This window comes from Lygodium microphyllum, chromosome 18, assembly GCF_053477565.2.
Source record: "Lygodium microphyllum isolate KBCC chromosome 18, Lygodium_microphyllum_v1.1.10, whole genome shotgun sequence".
NCBI lineage: Eukaryota > Viridiplantae > Streptophyta > Polypodiopsida > Schizaeales > Lygodiaceae > Lygodium > Lygodium microphyllum.
The window spans coordinates 43,427,556-43,448,642 of record NC_141152.1 but is presented as its reverse complement, the minus strand read 5'-3'; the positions used below and the strand labels follow the sequence as shown (position 1 = coordinate 43,448,642).

At 42.5% G+C, this 21,087-nt stretch overlaps 2 protein-coding genes across 5 annotated transcripts in view; one reads left to right on the top strand and one right to left on the bottom strand.

The window, feature by feature from the left end:
- Positions 1 to 1,654: 1,654 nt before the first annotated feature.
- LOC148020808 (general transcription and DNA repair factor IIH subunit TFB1-1-like) overlaps positions 1,655 to 21,087 on the bottom strand; it is a 153,681-nt gene continuing 134,248 nt past the window's right edge. For 3 of the 4 annotated variants that reach the window (XM_087698617.1, XM_087698620.1, XM_087698618.1), the window contains 5 exons: positions 5,952 to 6,065; positions 5,783 to 5,860; positions 3,095 to 3,142; positions 2,860 to 2,928; positions 2,435 to 2,753 (listed from right to left, as the gene is read on the bottom strand). In XM_087698617.1, coding sequence (XP_087554743.1) covers positions 2,646 to 2,753; positions 2,860 to 2,928; positions 3,095 to 3,142; positions 5,783 to 5,860; positions 5,952 to 6,065 — 417 coding nt within the window. In that variant the 3' untranslated portion in view covers positions 2,435 to 2,645. Of the gene's footprint in view, positions 1,972 to 2,434; positions 2,754 to 2,859; positions 2,929 to 3,094; positions 3,143 to 5,782; positions 5,861 to 5,951; positions 6,066 to 21,087 lie in introns of those variants that run through there. The other variant, XM_087698619.1, reaches the window with a different exon arrangement.
- On the top strand, positions 15,879 to 16,706 carry LOC148020809 (uncharacterized). Its single transcript, XM_087699368.1, has one exon. It carries the CDS (start codon positions 15,879 to 15,881, stop codon positions 16,704 to 16,706), a length of 828 nt encoding a protein of 275 aa, XP_087555494.1.

Sequence of the window (21,087 nt, the reverse complement as noted above, 5' to 3'; positions counted from 1 at the left end):
ATTTTTTATGTGCCACTAAATAGTCTAATTGAAGTCCCATGAGGACTTGGTTTTCTCACAAAACCTCAGCGAGATATCTTGGATATTATAACAATGGGAGGGCATGATATATGGCCAACATAATCTTAAGCCTTCTACTTCTACTGCATTTTGGAGAATGGATAAAAGTCAACAAAAATTACACTATCCTTGAATCTTTTGGTAGCATCATCGTAATGCACAATGCCAAACTATTATTGATGGAAATCATATGCTAAAAAGGTATGAAATGGTTTTTCTAATAGACACTTATCTAAGTTTTATCAAATATTAGTGTGAACTAATCTCTCGAGTTGAGGATAGATACATGTACATCTCTAACTTTGATCTATTTGTTCTAGAAGAAAATTTTAAAGTGTTATAGGAACTCACATAGAGAGATATTTACATTTAAAATGAGAAGTTTACAAATTGCTCTCGATAAGATCAAAATGGTAGGCCACTAACATATAAGAGGTCAATGTTGATTGAACTTAATTACTTGCATGATGGGGAAATGAGAAATCTAGGCCTATTAGAGGACACACTTGAATATATTGTAGTTAGATGGAAAACAATGGGTTTGAGAGAGCCATTGCTCCACAAATCTTGGAATAGTGGCCTTCTTCAAGTACACCACCAAGTTAGTGAGGATTATACAATTGAGCGACAAGTCCATGGATGAGGCTCCTCATCCACTTCCATCTTTTCTTGACCAAATACATGATGTCCTCATGCCTTGGTGTGGTATCTAATATACCAACACTACATTCAAAAATATATATATTGCATTTAGCCTTAAAATAAAGTAATTATTTAACTTTAAACTATAGTTGCCTTGGATACTTGATATCAATTACTTTGCATGCCTTAATCTGCTCAATGACTTCTCTTATGAAGTGAATAATAAGCTCTAAGGTGACATCCTCCATATCAATTATATGTAAAATCCTATACAAGGGGGTAAAAGCTATGATCAACACTTGTACATCATGTGAAAATGTCTATCTCAAGCAAAGTCTCTCAATCGATTTTCTCTTTTTTAAGCTTGACAATGATTTCTCCTCTAGCCATACCTTGATGGATTTTTCCTTTTCCAAGCTTGATAGTATCTATCTCAAGCAAAGTCTCTCAATCAATTTTCTCTTTTCGAAGCTTGACAATGATTTCTCCTCTAACCATACCTTAATGGATTTTTCATTTTCCAAGCTTGATAATGACACTTAAGATTTACCTGGAAAATAGCTTGACGTACGTGTTTATATATAAAAGCCCCCATTGTTCTTCGTCTTTGCTCCATATCCACGATCCGCAAGAAAAATGTGCAAAGAGGTAACAAAACAAAAACACTAATAATGCCTCATTTATTCCTATCGCTCCATTCATCGAGAAGTACATTGCAATTATACATTATCCATTCGACATAAATAAGATTGTGAGAGATTTTTTAATTATTTTATTTGTAGCGATGCACTCTCTAGTTCCTTACAACACTCGTGTCCTGCTTTGCATTTTTACCTCAAGGAGGGGCTTATGCAGAGATGCATTTAATTCACATTCTTTTTGTTGAACAAAGAGAAGGCCCACAGCATAGCTTTTGCCCTGCAAATCAGATTTTTTTTTGTTGGCACTTCATTTACTTGCACGGTTCATTCTCCATGCCATCATGTGCAAATCCCCATAACAGCAGACATGCAAAGCCTTACGTGCAAAAGTGCAAAAGCACCAAGATATTGAAGCTTAACATCATGATCTAGGACAAAGATGCACAGACCAAGGCACTGTAGCATTTACAAAATATGCAAAGTATAAACTTGAGCACCTGATGGTAATAGTGGAGAAGCTGACATGGATATTCAACAGACAAAGTAATTAAAGCTGACCCAAAATGTTCAACACCACCATTGTGAGCTGTTGCCATTCAAAGGAACAAACATTGCTGCTAGAGCCTAACTGCAAGGAAGCAACAGAATAAGACTAAGTATACAAAATCAAAGGCAAGAGTTACATAGGGTTGCTTGCTAGGCAGGAAAGCAGGATCATTGAAGTACATCACACCATCCACTTTACACGTGATTCAATGAACAGTCTACATAAATAGTAGATGGACACCCCACTAGATCATATAAATAGTAAAATCAAAGCAATTCAGCTTCTATCAATAGAAGTGTTGACATGCCATTCCACTCTTGAAATTCAAACCTAATATGATAATAGTTGTGACATAATCATTATTTTCACATTGATCTTTGAAAGATTCAATGAATATGCTTAAGAACATGAAGCTATAATTTTGCTTGCTTACAAGACAGCATGATACTGAATTTAACAAAAGAACATTTCAACACTCCAAAAGTTGAAAGAGAGTAAAATATTGAACACGGAAATCAAACTGTACCTTCCTGGTTCTTAATCATGTTAAAGCAGCTCTTGTATTTCAAGGCAAAACAGCCATGCACTTAAGAATACAAGATCCAGATTGCACAATTGTTCAATTTTCAAGATTTGGACTTCTTTAAAGAGCAAGGGCATGCCCTTAACATGGATTGAGCACTCTCCAAAAGTATAGATAGAGAAATGTATGCCAAACTAACCTGTCTAAAATCACAGATTTTCACATAATACATTCATCCAACTGCACGAACACCATTCATTGCAACCTCAGATACCTTCACAGGTGGTCTAACCACCCTCTTCTCTTCCATGTCATAATGTGTGAAAGCAGCATCAAGAGCCTAGAGTTTGATTAGACAACCACGTTTTGTATCAAGAAATTTCTGGTGATATTGCATCTTTAAAATCTCTGGGAGCATTATAAAGAAATGTGAGACTGGCAGTAACCTGAATCAATGGCTTGACCAGAAGGGAAAGTGGATGACGGAACTCTGCTCGTGCTGAGTCTTTCAAGGCCTGCTTGAATTGAATTTTTTTTAAAAAAAATATTGCTAATATATAGCATATTTTCCAACCAAAATTGACAGAAACCATCATCTTCAAGGCACTAGTCAAAAAAGTGCCTAATTGCATGGATGATGAATTAGCAAATGTAACAAAGCAAATGATTAAGAAATCAAACCTGCACTTTGTTGTAAATTTGCATCATTGCACCTTTAATTCGAGATGCCTGTGTCATAGCAGTTTCATGAGTTAGCTATTAAAGAGCAAACTACAATCGATGCTAGTTCAAAACCATCATACATAATATCTTCCAGGATAGGGAGTTAAAACATTCATGGAGGGAAGATCTTACAACCCGTAAATTTTTTTGGTGAGACATTTCCAGCTACATGTAGAGAGTTTGGATTTTTAGTTTACAAAACAATATGCTTGAGATTATGTTCCCCATTCAGAGACCTTTTGAGGCATGCCATTTCATTGTTGGTTTGCAGCAATCAGGAGCACCCACAAAACTTGTCTAATATTCTGCAAAGGCCCATATTGTCTCCATAGAGACATTTGAGGATGTGAGTCTCACTCACATCTCCAAGTTGCCTCTGGAAGAGGTGACTACAAAGGCCCACTCGTCACAATTGAGTACTACAACTACTCCTTGGATTGTAAGCAAAGGCCCTTGCAATCGGGAGAGCCTGAGTTTGAAACAACTCCTCCGTCAAGATTTAGGCTCACAATCGCGTTAGTATTGTCACTGACCAAGGCTCGCATCACACTACGTGAAAACGGATACTATGTCTCCAAAATTGGGGTGAACTTGTTATTCATTCAACGCCTTTGCCAATTGGAACGAGTAGTTTTCTTCACAGTTACCCCAGTCCAGGTCCTTGACTCTCAGACTAATTTAGTGATTGCTTGCGGTGAGGCACAACCTAGTGGCATATACCACATCACAAAGTCGCTTTTTGAGCCGACAATCGAGGGCTCTGAGCTTCATCACTTCCAATCTTTAGCCACTACATAGGAGCCTACAAGCACTAAAAGTCTTTGGTATTTTCGCTTAGGACATCTTAGATACGACTCTGTTTGGAGCCCTCAGATTAGCCACATCAGTTTGGACACAAATACAGTGGTCCCAGATTATAATGTTGCCACACATGATACACAGCAAACCCTCACTGCCCCATGAGATTCTTAGACCCAACGTTTGTTGCAGAAACCATGGAGATAGAGGCCCTTTTCCAATTCATCGCTTTGATATAGTGAGTACAAGACATAACATCTAACAGGTTACCATGGAGGGCATTGGAGGCCTCTAGACAGATGGCCCATGAGGGATGTGAAAGCTCATGGTACTTCTAGGTGGAGCTGTTGTTGGCTAGGTATGACCTCATCCTGATGCACATACCACCCTTCCAATATGACCCTAGCTCGCCTTTTGTCCTGCTCTCATGGATAGAGAGGAACATGATCATCAGGCAGGACTTGTGTCAAAAGACCCTTTCATGGGCCTCATGAAGATGTAGCAGACTCCTCTTCCCATGAAGATGTAGCGGTACACCGAGACCCTTTCATGGAGCTCACTGAGGATGGGTTCATTACTAAACCCTTGTACATGGATTGTTAGATGGCACAGGCCATGGGAATTGCCATAGGCCAGCTCAGAGTTCATCACACAACCTGGAGATAGAGACAAGCAAAGCCTCATGGGGTACCCTAGGGAGGAGAGGAGCTATGGATTGTGCCATGAGGAGGTGGAGACAAAAGAGCATTTCCTATGTACAAGAGAAGTATCATACACTCTTTCAAGGGCAACAGACTATATCGTAGGTGATGAGTACATAAAATCAGAGATACTTGGGCCAATACACACTAGAGATCGAAGGAGTCAGAGCATCCCTATTGGTGGTAGAAGCACAAGATAGAGCACGATAAATAGTCCTGACAGAGTTCTATTAGGGATCCGCACCAATTAGGGAACATGCAAATACAGGAACAGGGAGACCAAGAGGGTTATCCCTGTAGAGAGCACAGGAGATCAGGGCCAGATGACAACTCAATGCATTTAGAAGGAGAAGGCCATATTCCCACTAGTAAGAGGTCATCCCGATTTGACAATGCATGTGACGTACCAAGCTGGCCCACCATGCTAGTGCCGGCCCTGAGGAGCTACTAAGGAGCTTATTCTAGGAGTCCCCCACCCAGTTATTGCATTACATCCCCCTATACTCATTGGATGGTGTTAGATCTGCATGGCATCATTGTATCTCAGATGCATATAGTTTCATGTCCCAAATGGATATACTTGTATACATTGAGGGCTTGCCCAAATGATGATACCTACAGTTATTGAACATTAAGATAGGATTTTTCATTTTTCAGCTTCATGACATTATGAGGATATTCCTTTGTACATGGATATGTCTCATAGGCCGATTTGGTATTTTATACACACACACACACACACACACACACAAATGCAGTATGAGTGTGGATGCACGAGGAATAAACCATAGTATGACAGATGTATTTGTCTGTGTAGAGAGGAAGAGAAGACATGGATTACTTTCAAGCATAGCATGACAACCTGCACAATCAAAAGAAACCCCACAAACAAGCATATAAACAAGCCTTTAAAGCATCCCCTCAAAATTAGGACAGTATTCTTAAACTTAGCACATAAAATTCTCTCAATTACTACAACATGTGAAATTAAAAGAGACTGCATCAATAAGCATATAAACAAGCATTTAAAGCTTCCCCTCACAATTGGGACAGTATTCTGGCTAAAACTTACTATATGGAATTCTCTCAATTATTTATTATGGTATGTGTGGAATTTATCCTGAGCATCACAAAATATTGCTCACACCTTATCTCTAAGAAAAGTTGAAGTAAGCGGATATGCTGCCCAGAAATGCCGTAGGAGTTCATAACTTGTGGCTGAAAGCTGCAAAATAGAAGGATGTAAAGAGTTACGACTCCTTTCTCTGAAGTCCATTGCAATGGTTCAAAGAGACAATATTATAATAACGACTTACCTCAAGAAAATCTTGTCGTTCCTTCTGTGGAAGTGTGTCTAGAACACCCTTTTCAGCATTCCTTCCCAATTGCATATTTCGGTTGGATATATATTTTGTAAGTTCATTAAGAACCTGCAACCCATCTAGGAGTATAAGAAGGACACTGAACATGATTTAAACAGAAAAGAGCAGCATATCTGAGTCAAATAAAGACAAAAGAAAAGTGTCATTAACTGGACAAAGCAAATATTTTGCAGCTTCAATGACATAATTGTGGACCTCGAATTTTCCAGAGAGCTTCCAGTTGCTCCCTTGACCACCTCCCTTCCTCTTACCCCCGTTTTCACCTTCCCAAGTCCTAAGTGCTAGCATTCTTCTTTCTTTCTTAGATCCTCTTTATTATGACCAATCTTGCAAGCTCTGCTTGGAAGTTGGTAGTCTTTGAAACATTGCAGTTTTGTGGCAATATGCCAAACGCCATGATGATTGCTCTCCACTTGGCCACTTGTGGAGATACACCAAAAGCCATGATGATTCAGTGGTGCCTAGGTCATTTCAGCTTATAGGAAATATGGTGGCTTCTAAATAAGCGCAATCACAACATAAATTTTCCAGAAGCTCTCGACCTGGCCACTCAATTTTTGGCTGTAAAGTGGTGCAATTAATTACAATGGCATATGTGCAGTGTCATGCACCTTGTATTGCATGACCCAAGAAAGAAAGAAATTTTCCGTTTCAGGCTGAGCAGGCAGCTTGGGAGTAGCTGATTATGCATATTTGAGGCCAATGTCCTTGCTTCACAATCGTGGTGGCCAGTCTACCAGATTTTTACAGGTGTCTCAGGGAAACAAAGCAGGTAAAGCCAGGCTTTTGTCCAAGATCAACAATATCCATGTAGATGATTGAGCTTGCATTATGGGGGGGTTTTATTCGCATTCTCCAGCAGTACAGATTCTGACGACTTCTCCAATCTAGGTATAATGAGAGAGAGAGAGAGAGAGAGAGAGAGAGAGAGAGAGAGAGAGAGAGAGCGTTGTCAGACCATTTCCCCCTCCAGCTTGAGATGCGGGCACAATCTATTGCACCTTTTATGCAGTTGCTGGATAGGCTCCCTTTACGTTTCAACTCCTCTTATTTAAAGCATCCAATTTTTCACGGCTATATGCAGCAATTGATTGAGAGGTTCTTATTGGACTTCGCCTCTGACGGCTTGGCTGCATTTGCACGGCTGCTCTCTAATGTGTAGCGGGTTGCTCGGCAGTATGGGATTCATCATGCCTCTCTTTGTCGGCAACGTCGACATGCAGCAGAGGACTTACTGGCTTTGGTCCGTTCCTTGCTCGTGGATTCCCCAGATGATGATTTTCTCCTGTCACTGGAAAGGCGTTTGGCCCATCTTATTCAAGTATTCCAGTTGAGATCTTATCAGCAGGCCAAGCTGCATAACTTGACTGACACATTGCAAGATAGTGCCTGCCAGTCTCATAAGTTCTTTCGCGCCTTGCATGCTTCTCCAGCTCGCGAAAATATGACTAGACTCCAGGATTCGGAAGGTCGCATGGTCACTGATCCGCAGACCATTGTCACTATGTGCAGAAATTATTTTATGGAACTTCTTGGTTCTTCTCCCTCGCCTTCTAGCCAGGTTACGCATGCCCGCTCGGTCTTCTATCATCTGGTCCGCCAGCAAGTTCCACTTGATATGCAAGCCACTTTGGAGGCGGATATTTGCGAGGAGGAGGTTATGGATGTTTTGTTGCACCTGCCTAAGGATAAAAGTCCTGATTGGGATGGTCTCACTAATGAATTCTTTGAGAACTCGGCCACGCAGTTGGTGAAGCCATTGGCGGTCATGTGTCAGCAGGTTTGGGAAACAGGGGTCATGCCAAGGCCTCATGGAAACAAGGCCTTATCAAACTGATTCCCAAGGTCCCTTCGCCGTCAAAGCTGCAACACTGGAGACCAATTTCTTTGATGGGCTCGATGTACAAAATCTTCTCCAAAGTGCTGGCGAATCGGCTTCACAAGCACCTTCTAGCTATTGTGCATCCTCTTCAATATGGTTTCATCAAGGGCCGCAACATTCTGCATAATATCTTGAATGTGCAAATGGCTATTGACTATGCGTGGCACTCCAGTCAGGAAGTGGTATTGATTCAATTGGACTTGGAAAAGGCGTTTGACTATGTGGACTGGTCTTTCATTGCAGATCTCATGTCTGCTATGGGCTTTGGTACCCGAATGTCCCGATTGATCTACACCATTAGTGCTACGGCTTCTTCAAGAGTTATGCTCAATGGTGGGGTTACAGAGCCATTTGTCCTTGCATGCTCAATCAGACAGGGTTGCCCTTTGAGTCCTCTCTTCTTTGCCCTGGCGACTCACCCCGTCCTTTCAATGTTATCCTCAATGGCGGCTTCTGCTCAACTGGCAGGATTATCTCTTCCTTTGGGGCAGCACTTCATTAGCCAATCTTTGGTTGATGACACCTTTATGATTTTGCGGGCAGACAGGGACAGCATTCGAAAGGCATTAGATGTTTGGACGCTCTTTGGTCAGGCATCTGGTCTTCGCATCAATGCCTTTAAGTCGGCCATTCTCAGTTGCACGGAGCCTGATTTACAGTCATTAGGCTGGCAGGGCCAGGTGGTTTCCCGTGGATCCATTGTCAGGCATCTTGGATACCCGTTGGGAGTGGATGTACGGCCAAAGGACCTACTGGAGTGGATGTCACAAAAACTGGCGGCGAAGTTTATGTATTGGAAGTCGCAAGCGTGGCCATTCCATGTGCGCCTCAAAGTGGCTCAGACAATTATGCTACCAATGCTAACGTATTTCCTGCCATTGCTACCGTGGACGCCTACTACTTTGAAGGCTCTCACTCATCCCATTCGTTTCATGCTATGGAAGAAGGATTCCCTGCAGGCAGGCATTTCATGGATTTCATGGTCACATACATGCACCCCTAAACGTATGGGTGGTGGCGCTATTTTGGATGCAGAAACTCATATGCTGGCTCTTCGTTGGTCTCTTTTTTGTGCCATGTGTGTGGATCATCACCCGTGGACCATCATAGCCCGTTATTTTCTTGAGGATAGCGGGCTACGCCATGGTAACACACGGCTTCGGGCCTCCTGGTGGCATGTCCTTAATGCTGACTCTCGATTTTCCAGTCCCTCTTCCTCTTTGTTACTGCACTTGGTCGGCTCTTGGAAAGTGGTGCTTCAAAAGGCCCGTTGGCATCCAGTAGGGGACCGCTTGCAAACTAACTCCTTTCAGCTGGAATTGTTGGCAGTATCCAGATTACTTTCATGCGAAGACAAACATCAGCTCAGACCGCGATTTAACCGCATGGCCCGTTTAGGTGTGACTTCGATTGCGGATGCTACCCTTGCCACTCGCAATGTCCTCGCATCGTTTCGGACTGCTAGGAGACTTTTCAAGATCCCGCGCGGATACCGTGGTTTATGGGAAAAGCTTTTCTTGGAGCTTCAAGGTAGGCAACCCTTTCCTGCCCTGGCTATGGATCGTCCTTGGCAGGACTGGGACCTTGCAGGCCGGGTGAGTCTGGAAAAGGCCTCTACTAATCAGGTGTATCATCTTCTCATTCAAGATCACCAATGGCTGGGTGTGAAAGCTAATACTGTTTGGGGACTGCGGAAATCGCTATCATGGTGGCGAGCGACGCTGATGGAGGGCTGGCTGAATAAGGCACCTTTCAAATGCAAAGTCTTTCTTTGGCGGGTAATGATTGGTGGTCTTCCTCTTGCCTCGGCCCTTTCCAAGCGTCGAATCTCGAATGGCAATTGTTTCTTCTGTACCACTACTGCGGAATCGGCCCGACATCGTTTTCTTTCTTGCCTGCTCGCCAAGAATATTTGGTTACTCTTGTCGCAAATCTGGCGTGCGGTGGTGGGGTCCTCACTAACTCCTTTCGATTGGGTTTTTGTGCGCCCAAAGTACCCCACACCGCCACAGTTACATATGCAGATCTTGTTTCACTTTTTCAGATACTGGGGATGCTGGCACATTTGGACCACGCGCAGTGCTTTTCTCTTTGATTCGGCCTCTAATGTACCGAGACATATTGCCAGGCTTAAAGGGCTCTTGCATTGGCAGCTAGATCTCATTCGACACTCCGACTTGCTCCCTCGGGAGGATTTGCATCCCTGGCATATGGCAATTGCCTCTGGGTCGTTGCCATGATTGGTGTAACCTTTTTAGTGCATTAGTACGGGGATTTCCCACACGTTGGCCTAGGGCCCTCGTGTCTCTTGTAATCATGTAATCATGTAATCTTGTACCTTTTTTCGTAATTAATACAATTACCTTTTACGAAAAAAGAGAGAGAGAGAGAGAGAGAGAGAGAGGATTTGGTGTAGTGGTAAGTCTTATCTTCGGTGAATGGCAAGGTCAGGGTTCAAGTGCTAGCAGCACGGATGCACAGCAGCCCCCCCCCGGTCCCCCACTATGCGCGCGATACAGTAAAGCCATCTTGCATCTTGTAACCTTGCAATCTTATACTTGTATTTTTCTGTAATTAATACAATTACCTATAATGAGAGAGAGAGAGAGAGCATGAACACTTCAGGATTTGAGATTGTGGGCCACCTCTTTCATGGGGATGAGCATAGACTACCTATTGCACAACTTTGAGAGAAGAGATGCTATAGGCACTTCTTTGGAACATACATCTAGAGTCACCATGCCTGGCACTTCGATGCCACATGTAGCACCTAGTCCCACACAGTTCTATCCTATGCAACCCACCTATCCCCCACTAGCTATCTATTGATTCTCATCAGCCAAGCATGCATTCACGGATAATACTTGTTTTGATGAGTCCAACTTTACCACTTTGTTCTAATTTGATGTGGCATGTCTTGGATTCCCAAGGACTATGAGAACTTGTCTAAGGACAAGAACTCCAGCCTGACCCCCACTAGTTCTCATATGAGGTTGTTTGCTCTTAGAAGAGCAAAAATTGTGATAACCATAGTCGAGTTGACGCAAGATCTTATGCCTAAATTCCACTCCCAACTCCAACACTTTGACTTTGCCTCTATGGGTTAGGTGATTGCTATGCCGCTCTGATCGTACCCATCTTATTAACTTTGACCATGAGCTCCAAGAGTTCAAAATCAAGGAGAAGGATGATTAGTATGTCAACTTGGCTGAGTATCTATGATTACTCATCGCTGAATCTGCCATGACTGGGTTACCTAGGTCACCGAATGATCAACTTATTTAGTTCATGAATAAATTGCCCCAAAAAACCTTTCAATTTATCCAACAAATCATTGCCAAGCTGACTAAGCCCACCTTTTATGAATTTAAACATCGGCTACTCTGTTACCCTCGATTGTTCAATCAATTTCATAAAACCTCTCCATTGTCCTCTTCAGAGAAGAGGGCCTTGACTTTCTAGAAAGTGAAGCAAGGTGATAGCAAGAGCAACACCAAGAATAAGTGAGATAATGAGGTGCAAAGTAGCAACCCTCCATGTTTGAAGCCACGTTTGCAAAACATTCCCAAAATAAACAAGTACAATCAACATTGCCAAAAGGCTAGTCAATTTGATGATGAGTGTCACTCATAGGCCAAGGGCAGTAGACTCGACCCTCAACCACATCAGGTGGGGGCTCTTCTATCCCGACTCCATAGCCAAGAGAAGGTCATCCTCCACCCTAGCAAGTAGACCTGCTATTCACATGAGGGATGGACCATTTGCTCCCTCTTCACCCGAGGAGTTGTCAAATTTCTCCGCCAACACCACCATCTTAGAGGCTGGTCCTCCGACACTCCTTGTCTCCCTTGAGGATGGACTTGATGAGGCCCTTTCTCTCTCTGAGTTGCCCTCTCCTTCGAGCACAAAGCCAAAAGCAGTTGAGCCCACTTCTCTAGGGACCCTATGGCCCAATAGATTGTGGAGCTTTCTACCAGTCCAGATATTGGCTACACTAATCATACACCTCTCACACCTCCTACCTACAAATCTATTGAATCTTGCAAGGCACGCTCTAGTCTCCCTTCACTATTCCACTACACATTTCTACTCTTACTTACCTACATCTTTACTATGCCTACCTTCTAGTAGCAGGACCATCTTCACACCTCATACATTGCACTCACAAGTACTTTAGTTGAGGTATGCATGTTTTATGGCCTTTTGTGTATTTTTGCTCCTAACTTGTCTTTTACAAGTTGGCACTAACCCTTCCAAGACCTATTGATCAATCAAAGTGAAGACTTGGATCATTGAGAGCTTCTTGGTTGCCCATTCCTTGATGGGGCTTTACACTCTCAACCAATACGGAGTCTTTTCCTCTCAAGGCCAAGTTCTTGCATTTCTTTAGGCACCTTTGGAGGCCATTCATTTCACAGGTTTTCAGCTAGACATGCACTTCACTCTTCTTCCTTGAGTGCTTCTCCTTCTGCCATCAACATTGGTATCTTGGGGAGAGAGGAGATGCTTCCTTCTCCTTTTACCATCCCACAATGAGAGAGGGCAGTCTCCTACTCTTGGTGTGTACAGAATTATGATTACTTTTGAGACATTACGATTATTGTACTTTAAAACATTATCCATATCATCAAGATGATTATAATTGTTAAAGCACACTTGGGCAAGTGAACATTTCCCCTGCGAGGCTATTGTCCAAGTGGCATCGTTGCATTGCATTTTGCATGAGTATGATGATTTGCATAGGCATCCTCTTCATGCAAACATGCATCTATGCACATTAATCCCTTTGTGGTCAACCTTGGATCCACTAGATTGCAACAACTTACCATGGCCATCTCCTAGGCTAGTCTTACTTGCTTTGCTTTGCTTACCCACATACTCCCCATAACTTCTCCCTATACATTTTCTCATCCTTTAGAAAAGCAAATACAAGGAAAAATGAATTCCACTAGGCAGCCAAGGAGGACCCTTTGTCTAATGCCTTGGCCTCTTTGGGTTGATCACTTGGAATCCTTTGGTAAGATAACCATCACCTTTGTAGTCTTGGTAGGTCACTAAGTAGCTAGTGTGCACCCTTTTCCCAATACCCTAGCAACTTTGGGGTGGAACGCCTCTTGGGATAAAAGAAAAGAAAATTTGGACTTGGGTTTGTATAGTCCCTTTCCAGTTCCAATTTTGGTCTCGAGATGGTTCTAGTTTTAGTCCTGAGATGGGGTGTTGAGGCATAAAATAGATTAGCTTCTTTAAAACATCCCCAAACCATAATTAATTAATCAATTAAACCTTTTTATTAAGAAAAAACGTGTTTCTAGAGAGAGTGTGTATCCCATGAGCATAAACCTATATGCGAGGACCCAAACTTTCCATAAATAGGTATGTTGCCCTCTATTTGATCTTAGTCTCATTTTTGTAGCTTGCAAGTGCTAGAGCTTCGTTGTCCACATCCCATTCACACAGGATATTTCAACCAAACTTATCCATTATTGTTGTTGACCATCAAACGCCCCCTTCCCAACATTCCACTGAAGATTTTGCCTCTTTCTAGCCCTTCTTTCCCTACTGTTTGGCAAAGTGATTGTTGTGCACCTCCAGATGTGTTTCCAGCTGCCACTCTACCTGAATTTCAATCACCAGTGCTGCATTTTGCCGATTAGCACGCGGTTTCTAGTCAGTATACTCCTCACTGATCCGGCATCCTACTATTGCATTTGCTGTTGCTAGACACATCCGAAGGCTGCTAGTTGCTTTTCAAGATCCCACACAGTATGTCACAGTCTCCAACTCATACTCTCCACCACAATCCTCAAGAAATAAGATTTCAAGGGTCAATACTCTTCACTAGATAGTGTGTTTATTGCATTAAGCATTGTATTCTATTCAGTATTCATTCATTATTATTCATTGTCTTTGAGTTACGCAAACCCTAACTGTGTTTCTTTCTCAATATGTGCGTCTATCATACGATTGTGCTATGCTTTGGGTGGTAGAGCATTTCTTTACACTCTCAAGTTTGCACGCACAAGAATGACCTTATCCATTCACTTTCTAATATATGAGTTGGGTTGGGTACCCTACCCTTCATTTTGAATCTTGACTAGTCCTTTTTCTATGCATACAACTTAATTTGGACTGATCACTCCAAAGTGAACAGGAAGCTAGTGCTTACAACCTCACCTAGCTACAAGTCTTCCTCACAAACATTGGAAATTATTATAACTTGCACAAGAGTTGATTCCAACTCTCAAAATAATATTACAAATAATTATATAACCGTGGAAATTAATGGGCATGCAAACCATGATTGGGCCGAAAGGATTAATCCTTCAAAATATCCTTGGCACAATACGCCTTTGTTGGATTTATGCTTCTATTTGGTTTTTTTCCTTTTTCCATATCCACCTTTTGCCATTTGCACTTAACATTACCCCGCTTCTAGCCAAGTGCCAATCCTAGGGCACTCTTCATTGGAGGTAACATGCTTCAACATGCACTATAGACAAGCAATGCTCACAACAATTGTGTGGAGATCATGAGGAGTGGTGATTGTCTTTGAAGAGATGTGGCAATTGGAATGTCGGTTGTCAAAGGGAAGTGGTGACTAAGCAATCAAAGCTAGTCACAAGTGGAAAGATTTTAGCTAAGGGTAGAAGCGCCAAGCTGCCACATTTACGTGTACCTGTAAGGTAGAACCTCTTGTGCATTCTCTCCCTACAAGAGTGCTAATATGTGTCACAACCTCCACAGTTTGTGGTTAAGGGGAAAGAGCAAATAGTATGCAAGCTAAACAAAGCTCTTTATGTTCTCAAACAAGCTCCTCATGCATGGTACTCTAAAATTGATGCATATTTGGCCAAAAAAGGGTTCAAAAACAATCCAACTACTCCCACTATATACATTAAGAATGAAGGGGGGGACTTGCTGATTATCATTCTTTATGAAGATGACATGCTGCTCACTCGACCTTCAGAAGCAAAAATTCCAGATTTCAAGGTGGAATTAAAACATGCATTTGCTATGTTAGATATGGGCTGTCTACACTATTATTTGGGGATTCAGTTCACCCAAAATCAGCATAGTATCATCATGTCATATTCATAGTATGTGGATAAGTTGTTACATAGGTTTAATATGCAAGATTGCAAACCTATGTGCACTCCTTTGGAGCCAGCTTAAAGCTGTCTATGTATGATGGTGAAGAGATGTCTGATGTTGCAATTTACAGCCAGGTTTTTACGTGCACGGGACATTTCATTAGGATTGAAAGTTAAATCAAACTCCAAGCAACCCAAATCCAAATTCACCGTGGCATGGTGGTGAGGGGCAATTGGTCACTTGGTGAGCACTAACCTAGCGAGAGAAGTTGAGTGGGGGCCAGTTGAGTGACGATTGGGTTTGAATATGATCATCAAAAGATATAAAAAGAGGAACTGTTTAGTGATTCAAATGCTCTTTGTGGGATTGAATTGAAGGTCTTCCTATTTGAAAGGCTACCATTCAAGGCTTTCTATTGAAGATGAATGCTTTCTTCAAATGATTTTGATCCAAATGATTCACAAAGCAATGTTTTTTCCTCCTCAACTTCAATTTGAGTATACAACTACTGCTAATGTTGATTCTCTTGTGGCTTCTTACAATGCTATCAATGAAAATACCTTATTCTCTCTCCCCCCCCCCCTGTGTGTGTGTGTGTGTGTGTGTGTGTGTGTGTCACTTGCGCCATCTCAGCTCTTCGTCGCCTGCTTTATCTACACCACCTAACGCTAGCCTCTCTCGCCATCCATCAGCTCCCCACCCACAACCTCTACAGCCCCCAGTTCTCTGTTGCCATCTCCTAGTCCCATAGGCCCTCCTGTTGCAGATAGTAAACCTGTCATCAAATGGTTTTTCCTCACATACACTGAAATGGTTCTCCTCTATTCTAAACTCTGAATCGAGCTCCCCCACAGGCCCAACACAACAAGACAGAGTTCGCCCCCAAAATGGAGAAGGTCCAGATAGAGCAGATGATTACCAATGCCATCAACAAAGTCAAGAAGGAGTATGACAACGAGCTGAGCATAGTGAACAGACAACTGAATGATAAGATTAAAAAGCTGGAATTGAAGATAGAAGCCCAAGATGGGGAGATTCAATCACTTAGGCAGCTACTGACTAACATTCAGCTTAGCCCCAAGCTAGAGGAAGGAGAAATTCAACCTAGTATGACCGAGGAGCTTACCCGCATCAAAGAGCAAGTACAACAACTCCAAAAAAAGGAGGAGACGACGGAGGCTGTTTCTTGGGCAGAGATGCTCAAGAAAACCCAACATCAAGTAGAGGAGACGGAGCAATGGATTCAAATTGCAAAGAAGGGGAAACACCTAGCACACACACCTACAATAACCATAATCAATGACACATTGGAGGAGGAACAAAAAAGGAAAATGATAGCACTCCATGTTAGGGTGATGGGGCTGAAGATGCATGAAAAAATGGATAAGGACACCAAGGCGCTATACACGTTAATGAATATTAAGAAAGACACGCATGTCTCTGCTTGGAGAGTGGGCAAGAAAAGCACACAAGGGGAGAGCTCAAAAGAGCGTGCACTCATTCTCCGCTTCCCCACCATGGAGGCTAGGAGAGACTTCCTAGCTCAACACCGTACATTGAAGGGGACCGGTGTGTTTTTGGGTGATGATCTCACACCAACCCAACTAGCCCACATGAGGGAGTGCATGCCAAACTTTAAGGCAGGAATGGAGGAGGGAAAACTCGCCTTCTACAGAGGAGGAAGAGTGGTAGTCATGGAGAGGGACCACAAATGATAGTGTGAGACCTATGGGACCAACCTTGCAGTGGCAGTTTGGAACTGTAAGGGAGCCATTCGATTGGATGTGGGAGCTTTTGAGGAGACATTTAGAGGGAGAGATACAGTGTTCTACTCAAAGACACATCAAGGACCACATACTACACTTCCACGGAGGTGACAAGCTATAGGTGGGAGTCAGCTTGCAGGAAGGAGACACGCACAGACCACAGTAATCACGGGTCGGGAGGAGCGGTAGTGTTATTCTCGGAGGAGCTACAGCAGATGATCCAGGTAGTCCACAGAGATGAGCAGGACAGATACATGTGGGTGAGAGTGCGTGGTGAGGAACACACTTTGTATGTTGCCATATGCTATTTCCCCCCTATGACGTCCCGATACGCCCCACCCAAGGGGCAATCACCATATGTGGCTTTGGATGAGGATATTTGGGAGCTCTCGAAGGAGGGAGAGGTTATCTTACTAGGAGGCTTTAATGCCAGGACAGCCTCCCATCAAGTGCCTTTCTTTGATGCATCTGAGGAGATGCTACAGGAGCAGGATGTGTTAGAGCCACAGCTAGAGAGGACATCTCAAGATATGGGGGAAGTCACCGAATATGGGAGATACCTTGTGGAGATGGGCACAACACACAGGTTGGCCATTCTCAATGGCATGGCTAGATACCCCTATCTGGTGCCTTCACATGTTATCCTCATCAACACGGTGCCAGCATAGTAGACTATGTTCAACTGTCTCTCACACAATTTGATCACAATTTAACCTCATAGCCATCCACTCTCTCCTCACTATCCCCAACAAACATAAATACAAACAACAAAGAGTTCATAGTAGACTCATCTTCTCACCCTCATGCTTTGTAGTCCGAATGCATTCAAAGGCTCAACAATGGCCTCGCCATCCAAGCATAGCTCCCTCGATTGGCTACTGCCGCTCTGTTGCAATTGATCCCCTCCTTGAGTACTCCAACGGAGAGACAATCATAGTACGAGGGAGTTTCAGAAACATGGGAAATGGAAACGGAAAAAACAGGAGTTTCGATCAAATTTTGGAAACGGTGAAATGGCGTTTCAGATTGTACACTAAAAAAAATATAGTATTATGTGGGTATGTAAATATATCAATGCCTACAACAACATGTAACCAAATTTCATACAAAACTTTGAGTCTTTATGTCATATGATTGAAATCATGATTCATTACATATTTCACGACTCACGACTCACAAGTGACGAGTGAAGATTGAGGAGTCAAGACTGAGGACTCAATGGTTGAAACTTAAGACAGCTTAACACAATTAAGACTCAATTTTCAAAACTTAAGGAAACAAAATAAATTAGAATTTATGACTCATGAATAATCTATGATCTAAAGAGCAGTGAAGATTGACATCAAGAAAAATGGAACAAGAATCAAGATGCATAATGAGTGGGATAAAGATACAATGATACATGTAACTATGTCATGTGAATAATCTGTCAAAACTCCAAAGTCCAATGAGGATATAAGTATCAACATCAATGAACAACTAGCAACTCTAGTGTGGACTCTGCACTACTAAACTGACTCCGTATATCACGAGTCATGACTCATGACTCATCCGGACTCTGAGGATCTGTGCACCATCTCCTTGTTGTACTCTGAGAACCCTGATTGAGAAGTTGATGAAGCAACCTCAACCTCATCCTCAGACTCTAGCTCTGACTTTGTCTATGATGTAGGACCATATATGGCCCTCACTCTAACCCTCCTCTGTGCACGAGTCTCATGTACCGGTGCCGATAGCTCCTTATAGAGCATAGAGTAGATATTCAACTTCTCCTATGGTATCTACGGAAGTCACGCACATTCTCTATATCAATCTTGTCAACATTCACCTGTAAAGGTGAATGAGACAAAGATATATCATATGAGAGGAGATTCAATATGTTCAATGTTCATACATATCACAATTTACAATCCAACTTCCAAGCAAATTAGCAATGTCAAGTTTCAAGGACTCAAGGTTAAAAAGTTAATTATGCAAAATGGCAAAACACTAAACGCTCCAGCTGGGCAGTTGTGATCTTTCTCTTTTTGGCGTGGAAGAGGGCCCATGTGCTCCAATTCCTCTCAACAAGCCTTCAACTAAAATCTTGCAAAAGTCCCCGAATGGCAATTGCGTCTCTATTCAAATTTAAGCGATTGAGGTTAAGTAATTGGCAATTGCTAATATGCAAGCCGCAAAATCAACATTTGAGTGGACAATAGATTATAAAACTTGTTACCTAGGTTGCATAATGCATTAGATAATCAAGATTCAAAATATGAAAGTCACCAATCGTATACCAAAGTAGAAGCAAAATTGCCATATTTCTCCCACGAAGAGTTGTGTCTCTCGAACCCTAGCTGTGGGTCGGCCAAAATGAAGAGAATGATTGCAGAATGCCATCAAATCATTCTCTACTCTTCTCATCATATCTATATCATCCCCTGTGAGCCACCTCATGTACTCCATGAAGCCCTCCTTTAACTTCTCACTAGTGTAGTGCTCCTCGCTACGCCAAAGAAGATGTAAGATATGTGTGACAACATGGATTGGTTTATGGAACGAATCCCATCGTGCATTCCACACTGCATTAATCTCATCGACCTTATAGATAAAATAAGTTAAAAACTTAGAAGTTGGAATAATGATCAATCATCAAGGAGTCGTTAATACCAAATAATTACATGTGTAAATGTTAAACAAAACTTAATTGTATTGGGGCCAAAAGCTGTTGCGAAGGAAGGCCTCGCTAATTTTATCCATATACTCATGTAAAGGCCCCCAAGTACTCCCCTCCATATCAGTGATGCGCAATACAGTGTAAATAGCAACGAGCAGCCAACTTTTACTTGCAAAAAAAAAAAAAGAAGTGAAACTTTTCACCAATGCCTCTGCCTCAACCCACCAACTCTCATTTAAAATATTGCACCTAAAAGCAAGAGTCTTTGCAGACTCTCTCTCACTCCATATGAGCTATTCGTGGCATGAAATGGTCCGTATCAAATTTGAACGGACACCTTATGCGGCTTACTGTTCAAATTGTCTTCTTCCATTGATGTGTAGTGGCCACATTGAAAGAAATAGCACACCGAATAAATAAGCGTATGAGTTCCCTAGTTGCCTCCATAATTGCCTGCCTCTGAATAGGCCTAGTGGCCACATTGAAAGGGATAGCACCTCCAATTTGGCTAGTGCTAATAGGCCCACTAGCCTCTCTTTGCCCCACTTGTGCTTCATTAGCCCGATGTGGTGTTGGATGAGAGGATTCTTCCTCTTCTAGCTTAATACCCATACACTTTCAATGCCAAAGATGGAGACTTACTATTACTTCTATTGGAACATTTACGCAAGGCCCGATGTCTTTCTTGGAAACGCATGCCAAGTGGTCTTTCACGTGCGTTACGCTCCCCGATTTTTCCAATCCACAATAGTTGCACCGCCACTTCTTTGATCCATCGAAGCCCTCGTATCCCTTGATTGGAGTGATATACCTCCAACATAAGTTCAGCGCCATGATATGATGATTAGCCTTTAGGACCTATATAATGGATTAAAGAAGTAGAAGATAAAGAAGTTTTAAAAAAAAGAAGAAGGAAAAGAAGAAGGAGAAGAAGGACAAGGAAAAGGAGAAGAAAGAGAAAGAGAGAAAGAGGAAGAGCAAGAGAAACAGGAAGAAGAAGAGGCAGAGACAGAGGAAGAGGAAGAGGAAGAGAAAGAAGAAGAAAAAGAAAAAGAGGAAGAGGAGGCGGGAGCTGGAGGTCCCAAGAGGAGGAGGCGAGAGCTAGAGTGTGCCGCACGAGTCGGGAAGCTTGGAACGACTGAAATCGCCATGCGGCGCATTAGATAACCAGCACCGAAACGTGCCACGGGATTGCGAAATGGCAATTTGCCGTTTCCGTTCCGATCCGAAACGGCCGCAGTCCGTTTCGGAGTTGCTGAAACAGCCTTTCAAGATCCTATGGAGACAATGCAGAAGAGAAAGAGAGAACCTCACTTCAACTCCAAACCTCACCCTCCAAACAGTAGAACAAGGAGAAGAAGAGAAGATTGTGAGACAATGCATAAGCTTCTCTCTCTAGTCCTTCGGGCTTTTAACTCACTCTCTTAGTCTCACACTCTTAACTCTCCCTCACTCTCAATATGACACACAAGAAGATAAGATAGAAAAATAAAGAAGAAACCTAGTTTGCACACACAAGCATGAGCTTATCCATTCACTTTCCATTTTTTATACACAGGTTGGGTTGGGCACCCTACCCTTCTTACTGCATCTTGACCAATCCTTTTCCTATGTGTTTAACTTAGATTAATTTGACTAGACACTCGAAAGTGAACAAGAAGCTAGTACCTA